This window comes from Grammomys surdaster, unplaced genomic scaffold, assembly GCF_004785775.1.
Source record: "Grammomys surdaster isolate TR1022 unplaced genomic scaffold, NIH_TR_1.0 311, whole genome shotgun sequence".
Lineage (NCBI taxonomy): Eukaryota > Metazoa > Chordata > Mammalia > Rodentia > Muridae > Grammomys > Grammomys surdaster.
Genome location: NW_021604730.1, coordinates 1717374 through 1730470, shown reverse-complemented (window position 1 = coordinate 1730470; position 13097 = coordinate 1717374). Strand labels below are relative to the sequence as shown.

Genomic DNA, 13097 nt, shown 5'->3' with positions numbered 1-13097 from the left:
ATATATTGCTGGGTCTAGAACTTGGGTCTTTGTGTGTAAGGCAGCTTTTAGCAAACTCTAGCTATCAGTTCTTCTCTTACCCAGCTCCTTAGTGGCTGCTCAGATTTGCTATAGGCTGTCATGAAGGATGGATCTTCTGTATTGCTTAATACTCAAAGCCAGTTTCTCCTCTGTACAACCACTTCTGCTTTGGAACAAGGGTTGTGGCCTTTCCAGACACTTGTAGCAGCCTGTTGAAACAAGCCACAATTTACCAATCACAGTTCTGAGTATCTTCCTTTGACTAACTAGGGACATACTTGTAAGAGAAAGATGGGAGAAAAGGTGGGCCAGGTAGCACATGCATGTAATCCCAGCTCTTGAGACTTGGAGGCAGAAGGAACAGGAGTTCAAGGTTATCTTGAGTAGATAGTGAACTTGAGGCCAGCTTGGGCTTCCTGAGACTATCTTTAAAACAACCCAGAACAAAACCCTTCCTTTTTCTGACTGGGGTGTGGTGTTACTCTTGCTGGTCATTCACCTTATCTCTTCCTAGCAATTTTTAGTTAGCACTGCCTCTCCCTAGTTTAGTTCCTATTGCTGGCGCATCCCACAGTGATCTAAACTCATATTTAACAGACATTCTGACTGTAAAGACAGCTAACAGGTTAACTGTGTTATTGATATCTCCTTTGCTGTTTCTTACTGTAGTTGGAATAAATACATCAATTGATATTCTTCATCTGTGATTCTCCCTACTTTAAAAATATCATAGTACAGTCAGGACTAGAGACTTCTTTAGGAGGTAGAGGCAGGCAGATCTTTACAAGTTCAAGGTCAGCCTGATCTACATAGTGAGTTGTAGAACAGGGCTACTTTAAGAGACCCTGTCTCAAATAACAAAACCAAAACGATGAAAGCCTCTATGAGTCTGTAGAGTTACTTTCTGTGGCTTCATTTGGCCTGTAATATTTTTTGAACCAGATTCACTACTGTGCACTTGTGTTGCTGGAGGCTTTTTTGATCCTGGAATTTGGGGTCATGAGAAACCTGCAGTAAATTTCAGACCTGCACCCTCATCTGGGCAATATGAAAAGACCCAAACTTGGGTAGTTTTTTGGGGGGTTGGGGAACAGGGGACAGTATCGTGTAGTTCAGGCTGGCCTTGAGCCTAATGTGTGGTAGACTAGGCTGACCCTGATCCTCTTGCTTCCATTTCCCAGGTCCTAGGATTGCAGGCATTTGTGCCATTTCCAGTGATTATGAGTCTTAAAATTTTTTTCTGCTGCACTGCTCATTGACATAGTTTTCGTCTGTTGCTTTTAAGTTTTTTGAAGCCAGTAACCTTCCATTTTTCTGTGCTTTTGTATTTAACATAATGCCTGGAGGATTTTAGATAACTGAAACAGTAGAGATAGTCTTAGTGCTTATACTACCAGGGGACTACTATGGAATTAACCCCATTAAATGTATCTTGAAGAGGTTAAATGAGCCAGCACTTTTCTTAGAAACAGTGATCATGGGAGTGTTCACGGAATTTTGTTTATTCTCTTGCTTATTCTTTGACTATTTGTGTTTATTGTCGTGTTTGTTCCTTGACTGTTTGCATCTATTGTATTGCTAGTTCCTCAACCTACAATTGACCTTAGTAAATGGTATGTAATTAAAATGGTATAAAAGCAAAAAGGAGGAGGGGGTGGGATAGGGCTTTCTAGGGAGGGGAAATGGGGAAAGGAGAAGGCATCTGAAATGTAAATAAATAAAATATCCAATAAAAAAGTTTGCTGTTGGGCTGGAGAGATGGCTCAGTGGTTAAGAGCACTGACTGCACTTCCAGAGGTCCTGAGTTCAAATCCCAGCAACCACATGGTGGCTCACAACCATCTATAATGAGATCTGATGCCCTCTTCTGGTGTGTCTGAAGACAGCTACAGTGTATTCATAATAAATAAATAAATAAATAAAAAGTTTGCTGTTTTGTGGGGTGTGCTGGCATGCTGTGTATCACTAAATACCCCAACCCTAGTTTACTGTCTTGTGAGGCAGTTTTGTCTGGACCCAATGTGTTCAGGTTTTTGACATCTTACTAATAAAGAAAGCACCCAAATAGCAAAGTACAAGGAGTTTTATTTAGAGAAAGTAATAGGAGACTGCCAAGAAACAATGGCCTACCTGAGCTAGAGCACCCAAGAGCCACAGGTAGTGTTTGGGGCTTCCTTTTATGGAGTCTAGGAAGAGGAGGAAGTGGTTGCTAGAGGAGGGTTATGATGGTCATCTGTTTTGATTGACAGGCTTGACTGACCCGCGCTCTTTTCGTTGTCCATGTCCTTTACCATAATGCATATGATGTTAATCATATGCAGGCCTAATCAGGTGTTGGCATCAGATGGCAATTAGGGTTTTTTATTAAAAAAAATTTACTCAGTTTGACAGTCTGCTTTACTGTGCATTACCAAGCTGGATATGTTCTAGGACATATTTGAGTGGAAACATGGGTGTTATGAAAGGATTGTTAGGGACGAGCCAACTCTCTGTGTTGTTTGGAGTGGGGTGTACCTTCACCTTGACATTGGTGTGGGTCCCAGTTGCTAAGTGCATGGTTAGAAAATGGGTGCATGTAGCTCAATTGAAAAGGAGTGCTGGGTTGCTAAGCTTCCCTTATCTTTCCTGCCTCAGTGTGTTTTAACTTTAAATTTTAAAATGTGATATTCTTCACCCCATATTCTACACTCTCCTTGTCTCTTTCTCTTATTGGCAGCCGGTTAGAAGACAGTCCCTTACCCCTCCTCCTCAGAACACTATTACGTGGGAAGAATACATATCTGCCGAAAATGGAAAGTAGGTGGATTTTTTTTTTTTTTTTTTTGGTTTATGTTTTCTTTGAACTTTTAGGAAGAAAAAAATGTTAAAACAGTGTTTTTAGATACAGGAGTTCTGAGAGAGTATTATTGGTGTATTTTTATCTGAAGCTATTGTTTTAACTTTAAGAAATATAAAGTAAGAGTGAGAAAGAAACCTCCCAAATCATGTGTGTACTGCGAGTCTAGAGCCTTCTTTTTACATTCCTTTGCCAATCACACACACCAGCCAACGAGCAAGAAGCCTGTAGGACTTGTTCAACCTTCCTTGTCTGTCAGACTCTGTGTTCATACATGTTTATGCTTTAAGTACTTCCTGTTAGGCCATTCAGTTTGTTTCCTCTCTGCTTTCTCAAGCTGAGTCTTGTCATTCATTTCATTGACTTCTCAGCATTCTTCCATAAACCTTTACTTACTGCTGTGTCACTAACTCATGGAGAGGAGTAAAGCACACCATTATTACTGTTCCTTATGCATATATTGAGTTGATGAGAGGTGAATTATTAAAGATTATTTTGAATGAATATATTTATCTTGGCTCACCAATGTTCCTCTTTGGTGGAAATTAAAATACCTCCCCTTGTAACTGTCTCACTGTGCTCAAGAAGATGCTGCCTTGATTTTTTTCTTATTGAAAGGCATGCTATGTTTGTAAGTTTTCAAGTTCTGGTCTAGTATTGGATTGTTGGACCTTGTCTTTTTGTGAATGACTATTATTTTGACTAGCTTTCATTAGATGCCCTAGCAGGTCAGAGGAAAGTATCATGTAGTTACTTGTGGTGTGTGCCAGATAATTCAACAGAACTTTGAAATAGGGCAGGAAAGCCCAGACACAACTCAGTGGAATAAGGCAGGTCCCCAGTATGTTAATTCTTCAAGGGAAATGATTTTGAAATAATTTCTGCTTTCTTCAACTCAGCCTTGTCTGCTTAGGTTATTCTATGTTCTTGCCTCAATGAAGTCACATATACCAAAATAGAAATGTTTTAAATTCGTTATCATTTTAACATGCGTATGTACAGAATTTTTAATCAGTGCTTTTTATTGTTGAATGCTGAAACTGTAGTAGACAGTGAAAGAGATTGAATTAAATAATTTTTATTTTGTTCTAAAGTGGTGTTTATTATTACCATTCAGTTATATTCAGTATGAATTCCTTGAGTTATTCATGTTATTTTCTGAACTTTTAAACTGTTTCTTTTGTCTCATTTCTTATAGACATCTTGTTTTTAGCATAATAATATTTCTATAGACAAGAAAAATGGAAGCATTAGTGAGCATTAATGAGTTCTTAACAAGGTCTTATTAACAGTGTTCTTTCTGTTGTAGGGCACCACACCTGGGCAGAGAACTGGTGTGCAAAGAAAGCAAGAAGACATTTAAAGCCACTGTAGCCATGAGCCAGGAATTTCCCCTGGGAATTGAGTCGTAAGTGTACTGTTGATTATGAACGGGTATAAGACAGGCATCAATATTTGTATCTGAGGTGCTGAAATATAAATATGTCTTGACAGCCTCAAGACAGGTTCAAGAGTGTGTGCACACACTCAGATTTTCTGGTTTACAGAAGTATCATTTTCTATAAATTTTGGATAGTCTAAAGAAAATTATTAAAGCAACACATACTTATTTTAAAAAAACCACCTCACAGCATAGAAATTTGTGTAATAAAGAGATACTGTCTTTTTAACACATTAGTTAGACTGTCTTGTTAACTGTACTTCTGAATGCAGAGCCCGGAAATAGTCTGCATTTTGCCATATGAGTTTTGGTGTTTTGAGCCAGGTGCCTTGGATTCCAACAATAATCATGTTTTGTCTCCCCCGACCTCCTGTCCTTTGCTTTGTTGTTCTTTTACTGATAAACATTCTGTTTTTAGTCTATCCCTATAGAATACTGTACTGCAGTAGACACCTTAAATATACCCCTCCAGGCCCATCTACACCAGACATTCTTTAGAAACATTGAGTTTGGAGAGATGGGCGTATGGGAAGTGGGTACTGGAGCTCACTCTTGATGGGATGTGATCTCAGCTCCTTATGAAAATGTAGCTGAGGAGGAGTTGAAGGCTCCAGTTATTATTTTTCCTTAATTTATTCCACCTTTTAACCTGGCCCAACATGGTGACTTTTTTCTCCTAGCAATCTATAATTTTCTACAAAGTCTGTTCAGAATCTCTGACTATGCCACCCTCAAGCTTTAGAAGGGTAGACAGGCTGTTGTGTAGAGCCTCTATGTAAGCTAGAGATCACACATGGGGAGAATCTTGAGGCAGTGTGAGAAAGGAGTTAGAAAACATGGGCAGATGTCTGGCCATGATTCCTAATAAAGAAATGCAGCTGATTTTACAGCATGTTTGGAGTTAACTCCAGAGATCTTAAGACATAAGCAATAGATAAATTTTAGTACATTGCAGTGGTTGTAACCATTGTCATAGGAAAAAGAAATTAAGGAATCTTGGATACAGAAGGTAGACAAGAATACATTCTATAGCAGAAGAGATTTCCTGTGACTGCTATGGAAAAGTACATTAAGAACATAAAATCAGTATGATTAGATCCTCATGAGTTGAAGAAGACAGAATGAAATGAAAAACAGATGGAAAGGAATACTGACATTAGCAGTGAACAGCACTATCAAAAAACAGACAGAGTTGATGAGAGTAGATGTGGCTGAAATTAAATTTGGACAGCAGATAATAGGTTAGAAATGTGACTGAGAATAGAACTGGCTTGATGTAAGAACCATTTATTAGCCTCTAAGTGTGGCTGAGCTAGTATTGAGATCTAACAGAATAAATGTCTCTATAGGAAAGGATAGAGTCTGTGAGATAACATTTGATTCCAAAATGGGTACACAGTTGTCACCATCAAAAATTACTCTGTTAAAGTGAAGGGTTTCTTTGCTTTGATTGGACTTCACTATAGCCTAGGCTTTCTTGAGACTCTCGTAGTCTTCATGTTTCAAGCTTCTGAGTTTTTAGATCACGTGATTTACAGGTGTGAACTACTCCACCTGGTTCCAGATAAACTTCTGGGTTTTGTTTCTTTGGGATTTGTTTTATTTTAGTACTGCAGATTAGGGCCGCTGATCATATTGGGCAAATTTTATCCATGACCTCTGTTTGTAGCCTATCCCTCAGTTACTAAGAAACAAATCTAAGGTATTTGGGCAGAGAAAGCATAAAAGTTACCTACCCATGGTTTTTGACACATAGGAAAGGGTAAATTATGCTCAGGCTCACAGTTACCTATGTGGGAGGCTTGAGGCTGGAGCATCAGAACTTTAAGGCTTCCCTGGGTTACAGAGTACAAGACCAGCCTGGAAAAGTTAGTGGGACTATATGTCTCAAGTTTTTTTTAATTAAAAATGAAAAAAGTGCTGGGATTAAGCTCAGTGGTGAGTGCTGGCCTAGCATGATACATGGGATCCTGAGGCCAGCCAGCTCTTGGCCCCAGGTGGGGGAAAACGGTAAAAGAAAATAGAACGACTCTGTGTGTTCAGCTGTTGATTACTCAGTAAAGGAAAAGTGAACTGATGTGTGTCTAGCTGTTGCTTATAGCAAGACACTATAAATATGTTGAAAAGATAATAGTATGGTATAAGCCAACCAGAGGACCAAAGAGGTTGACATGTGACTGTAATATAGGACACAGAAGGCTCCTGGAATCTACAGAGGTTTCTATATGACCTGAAATTTATGTGAGCCAGGATCATAAGTACTAAGATTAATCCTTCCTAACCCAACAGTGAAGCTCATCAGGAAAATAGAAGTTTACTTCAGCCTTGCTTCCCAGAATGCCTGAGTAGCCTGTGGGCTTTAGTAAGAAAGTGTCATCAGAGAGCTGTGAGCAGAACTCTGTAGTGCACAACTGGAGCCTTTCCTCCAGTGCCTGGGAAGATAATCTGTGAAGATTGAGCTGTGTAGTTCAAGAAATTATTATACAGACATGAACCATGGAAACATTGCTCTTACTTTTATTTTTCAGATTGTTGAATGTTCTAGAAGTAATAGCACCCTTCAAGCACTTTAACAAGCTTAGAGAATTTGTTCAAATGAAGCTTCCTCCAGGCTTTCCTGTAAAATTAGGTAAGTCAAAAAATAATCAGATGGCATTAGGTAAGGTGTATATTTTAAAGGACAGTGAATATACAAGTGACTTCACTTTTAGTAAGTTTTTTTTTAAAGTGCATTGGTGCTTCTATTTTGTTATATGTATGAAATACCTGAGAAATAACAGTACCTAATGCAAGTTTGATTTCTATGTGGTTTAAATGAAATATAAAGGACACAGAAGCACTTCTTGCAGGAAAGTATGTATGAACATTTCAAGCTACTAAAAGAAGCACAGAGGTAATGAACAAAAGGATCAAGACTTGAATTGTGTAGATTGCACAGCAGCAGTGGAAGTTTAAGAAAGCTGTGCAGAGGGAGAGTCGGCATACAAGTTCCTATCCAAATTCCAGGAAACAAATCATTCAGTATTCAAATGGGAAGTCATGAAGCATAATTTTGCATCCCTAAACAGCTGTTATAGAATGCCTTCAGCAGCAAGAAAGGACTGTGGAGCTAGAGTTTCAGATCAGCACTGTCATCAGGGTGATAACTTTGCTGACTTCTAACCTGGTACTTTGAGTTTCAGCAGCTTTCTATATGCTGAAAAGGGGCATTCAGTTTCTGGATTCATTTTTCTGGTGTTCTTTCTCAGGGCTGGGACTACCTAATGATTCTTGGGTTGATGTCTCTACAGAGACCCTGAGAGGGCAGACTTGGGTCATAACAGCTGAACTATTTTGACAAAGAGTGATAATCTATTAGCAATTATTTCCTGTGGGTTGATCCTAACTCCATGTCTCCAGCACCACACGTGTGTGGTGCATGTATGCACACATGAGCAAAGGGACAGAAGGCCTTTTAACACACTTCTGATCTGACAAAGGCACAAACACTTGAGTGCAGAAAAGATAGTTTTCTACCACATGGTGAGAGGGATCCCAGCACTTTTGAAGCAGAGGCAGGTAGATCACTGAGTTCAGGGCCAGCCTGGTCTACAGGGTAAGTTCCAGGACAGCCAAGGCTACACAGAGAAACCCTGTCTGTTGGTAGAGATTGGGGATGCAAACCACCCCCGCAACAACAACAACAACAAAAAAAAAACAAAACCAAAAAAAACCTCTAGGAAGTGAGCCTTTTCTTACCTTATTTTACAAAGAAGTTAAAGGTCAGTCTTAAATGTGATATGTAAAACTTTTAAAAGAAATTAGCACAAAGAATTTCTTTTTAAAGAAATGAACAAAGTTAAAGGAAATTTAAAGATTTGGGTTAGGAAAACTCTTAACAAGCCTTACAAAAACCAGTTGGTCAAAAGCCTCTCCAAAAAGAGACATCAGTGGAAGCTAGGAGCATCCTTCCCCTCCATTTCTAGCATGAGACTGTTTCTGCAAATAAACTAGGCTTATAACAGCAACTTTACTGTTTCTCACTGTGGATAGGCTCTTGGATTGGCTTTCATAGACCCACTACAGAGGTTGTTCACAGATGAAATCTGAGGCTCCTGAGTAAAGTGGGTTAGGAATCAGACCAGCTTCTGTGTGGGCTGTACTGTTTCCAGGAATGAAGAATCAAATCATCAAAGCCGACTGATGAATGTACTCTATCTCCAAATTCACTTTGGGCCAGAAACTTTTATATGCCTGTTATGCTGAAGCAATATGGTGTTATTGAGGAGGTGTTTCTTGAAGCAAAAGTGTCAGAATTTAAAAAATTGGGGGGATGTACCTGTACAAAGCAGCCTAGGGAGCAACTGCACAGCCCCGGCCCAGAGCCTTAGAGCCTACTGCACAGGCTGGGGCAGATGTGAATTGGGTTGCTGTGGAAATAGAGTTGTGTGATGGAAGGTGGCTGATTCCATTGGGTTATAAAGATGGATGCCTGACTGCATTTCACCATTTGTTACTTCTCCAGATATACCAGTGTTTCCCACAATCACAGCCACTGTGACTTTTCAGGAGTTCCGATGTGATGAATTTGATGGATCCATCTTTGCCATTCCTGAAGACTATAAGGAAGACCCAAGTCGTTTTCCTGACCTTTAACTGATCCAGAAGAGCAAGAGGCTCCAGGTGGCAAGGGCAGAGAGCTTGTTTAAGCAGAGAGTCAACACATCACTAATGTGATGAAAAACTGACCTCTAATAAAACATCCACAGCTTCCTGATGTGCCATTCATTCATCTTTTTAAAGTCACTTCCTGTCTGTAATAGTTTGATACCCAGTGACCCTGAAACCTTCCTATGTAAAGCAGCTGTGAGTGCTGTGATTTGTTTTTAAAGATTTTTACACTTCTTGTTGAAATATATATCATATAAATATATCTATAGTTATATCTAAACACTCCTGGACCATTAACGTAAATTCTGTGTCTTAAGAGATATGAAACCCTTTGAGATGCGTCACCTCTATCCAGGGTGGCATGTATAAATGTTCCTTTAAACTTTGTTTTCATCATTATGTATAGTTCTGTAATTTGAATGTTTAATCAACTAGAAGGAATGCAGTTTTCTGAGGTGAACAGAGCAGTGATAACCATCAAACAGTTGAATTTACAGCCTGTTGCAATACATTCCGAGGGAACGCTCCCTGCAGGGAATGTGGTGCCCCCCTTTCCCCCAGCACCTTGATAACAGTTGCATTTATAGCTGCAATGCATTCCGAGGGAGTGCTCCCTGCAGGGAATGCGGTGCCCCCCCAGCACCTTCATGCAGCTCATCGTGGTGCTCTTTGTTTCACCTGAATCCTTTTTCAGTGGAAACTGTTTGTTACTGATCTTCCTTTCATAGAACCTCTATTTTTTTTTTTTTCCTAAACTTGAGTTTAAGGGTCCTTGTTCTGTTGATAGGTACGGTAACATGCTTACAGCTAGCCCTCTCCTGAGTATCAGCACTTTAAACAAATTCCAAATTTTTAAACTTGCTTCCTAGTAAGTGCAAGTAAGTCAGATTATTTTTAATGGAATATGGATGCATTGGTGTCAATTTTAAAAACAAATACGTATTTTGGACAATTATGTATGTAATGCTTTCAAAATAAGGTAAAAATATTTTATATGCAACGATATACTTGTTACAGATTAAAAGTCCAGAAACACACAAGATTGAAAGTTCTTTTTTTTTTAAGTCACAGGAAAATGATTTGTCTCCAAAGTGTTAAAATCATGCATTACTCATTTTTGCATCTAAACTTTTTCATATTAAAAGATGGTTTAAAGATCCAAGAATGAAAATAAATTAGGGGGAATAATGTTCAAATCATAACAGTATCATGTTGTAAAGACTTAGCTAAATGTTTATGTGTACTGATGAGATGTGTCAAGGATGCACCTGTCAGGTTGTTACAGCGTGACTAGTAGTTTAAACTTTTACCAAGTCTTTTATTGAAAGATGACTTACTTAAAAATCCAAAGTGTCAGCCGTAAGATATTTATCTCTTTACAGTTGCATCTCACTCGCATAGTGATACCACCTGGCATATGTTGATATTTTACTTTTTATAAGAAAAATAATTGAGTTAAAAAAAAAATCAAAGCCCTCACTCCAGTAAGTGATCTGTTTAATTTTAAGAACTGAGAAGCCCAAAGCTAGCATGATGGCATGGAGGCAGACAGTGGCTGATCCAGTGACTTAGCTACTTAGTTCTGTTGTCAATCATGATGTCCAAGGTTCTGAAAGGTAGTGACCACTGTTGCTTTAGGCTCATTGGCTCAAACCTTTAGGAAAGAATGATAACTTGCAGTTTGGGATTTAGAATTTCTTAACATATGTGAATATTTTGCTGGGTTACACTGGAGATAGGACTACTGAAAATTGTTGCACTGGATTGTACTACTGAAAATTGTTGCACTGGATTGTACTACTGAAAATTGTTGCACTGGATTGTTTTAAGACTTCAATTTTTCTTTAATGAACAGTAGAATCAGATTGTCCATTCCAAAATGTTCTCTCTCTGATCACAAAGAACAAGTGTATCTCTTATGATGGTGGAAAAAAAAAGGAGTTAATTAATGCAAATAAACTTTTCACAATATTAGACTTTTCATGCCTATTAATCCTGTTAAAAACATCAGTATTTTTGTATACTCTTACATGCATATCACTGTTTTGAAATGTAGATAATGTAAAATTCTATATAGTAAATTTTAAAGTTGGTCCCATTTAGAAAGGTGTGCAATACTTCATCACTCATGTGACCTCTGTAGATACGGTTCCCATCTCCAAGAAAATATGGGACTTGTCTTCAATAGACATTCTTGGGCAAAAGAGCTGCAGTTCATAAAACAAATGTATAGCAGATGTCGTTGCTGAATTAAAGTATGTTGATGGTTTGGAAGCTTGATTATTAGCTAATAGCAAGCAGCTGACTACAGAACTACAGCTTCACAGGAATAAAATTGGGCTTTCAAGTCAGGCGTAGTGGCAATGTATGCCAGCTCTCTTGGAGGCTGAGGCTGCAGGATCAAGAGGACAGTTTGAAGAGACCCTATGTCAAGCTAGGTAAATAGTGGTTAGAGATATAGCATTTTGGCTGCATGCTTGCCTTGTATGAGATGCTATATTCAATGTCTCTACTTTCAACAAAATCTACAGCAGAGATCTGGTTGAGTAAGGGGTTGGGGGGGGAAGGTGGTCCCATTTTGCAGACAACTGAAATTTGCCCACAGAATGAACAGTAGAAAAGCCATGTCTTGGTAAATTATGAAGCTGCAGTTTTATAAAAACATTTCATGCCAGAAACAGGCCGCATTAGCTGCAACCTACAAGTTTAGCAGCATACCAGCAAGTTCTAGATCTCACTGCACCTAAGGGGTAGCTTTAGGTAAAAACAAAAAAGCTGCTCCTTTCAGCTTGCTCTGAATAACACTTCTAACCTCTTTGCCACACCCTCAGCACATGTAAGCCTATATACATTCATAGTCAAGTTAGCTATTTGACTGTCATTCACTTTAAGTGAATATGACTTTAAGGCCTACGTGTGTGTGTGTGTGTGTGTGTATCTCAACAGTGTAATCCCACTTATCTAAAGGTTGACGTTGACAGGGTGGTGGAGTTCTTGAGAGCAATTCAAAGGTCAATTTTGTTCATCCCTTTGTGAACAGCAACTCAAGACTTCTGACCTAGGTGTCTTCAGCTTACCAGTTCTCTCTCTGCATGACATCCATGCCTCCAAAGTCATAAAGCAGCAAGATGTGGGCCACTTGTCTGCTCTGTGGGACCCAGTCTATTACAGCTGCCATGTCCCCTGCTTCCACTCTCTGGTTCCACCTATAGTACCAGTTACAAAGCTCAGTTATTAAGAATCAAATTGCTTTTTTGGTAACTACTATTACACTGATTCTGTGTAATGAGACATTAATTTGGGTGCTTAAGTATTTAAAGACTTTTAAAATACACTTACCATCAGAAAGCTAAATCAAGTTGTATCTAAAATACTGGAAAAGTAAAGACTCCCATCTTGAGATAATATCCTGATTAAAGATTTGCAGGACTCCACTTGTGACCTTCAACCTTCAATTTCTCATGAAAAAACAAAAAAACAAAAAAACCAAAAGCATACTTCTACCAGTGAGTTTTAAAAAGAGGCACCATTCTCAGATTAGTGGCATATTCTACAAAAATAGTAAAATATAGCTGGCTACTTTCTGGATTCTTCCACTCTTCTCCATTATAACTCCCTAACACTAGGTAGAAAAATAGAGGTGGGGAAAGGGTTAGTATTTCCTGCTGATTAGGTGTGTCAAGTTCCTTGGGGATTGCTCTTTGCCATCAGGTTATCTGATTTCTTCTGAGAACAACTAATCTACTACAATGACCTCCCTACCCCCCCCACCCCATGGGGGGCTATAGCATTTATATACCCTATGAAGTGTCTCTAGGATTCCAAATGTGGCACACAGAACTATGCAGCTGACCAAATCGCCCCTGCTAGAGGCAAAATCATAGTCTGCAGCTGTGGACAATCTGAAGTAGGCAATTGTAGACAATATCCCATACCTAGCATTAAAACAAAAACCCATTCTTAAAATACTTTTTTTAAAGAAACTAAAAATTCTCACTATAGTAATAACCTGCGTGTTTGAAAACAGCAGATGTCACTTCTTGTAGATGTCAGAACTCTTCCCAGGCATAGCTACCACCGAAGAGAACGAAATGCTGTGATTGCTTCTGGCACTCCTCCCAGTTAGATTCATTAGCTGCTGCCCACCAA

General features: G+C 38.9%; 1 protein-coding gene across 2 annotated transcripts in view; it reads left to right on the top strand.

Annotated features, from left to right (window-relative positions):
• Ankrd13c (ankyrin repeat domain 13C) overlaps positions 1-10924 on the top strand; it is a 48568-nt gene extending 37644 nt beyond the window's left edge. For both annotated transcript variants that reach the window (XM_028777592.1, XM_028777593.1), the window contains 4 exons: positions 2738-2817; positions 4167-4265; positions 6827-6927; positions 8803-10924. In XM_028777592.1, coding sequence (XP_028633425.1) covers positions 2738-2817; positions 4167-4265; positions 6827-6927; positions 8803-8933 — 411 coding nt within the window. In that variant the 3' untranslated portion in view covers positions 8934-10924. The remainder of the gene's footprint in view (positions 1-2737; positions 2818-4166; positions 4266-6826; positions 6928-8802) is intronic.
• The last annotated feature ends 2173 nt before the right edge of the window (positions 10925-13097 follow it).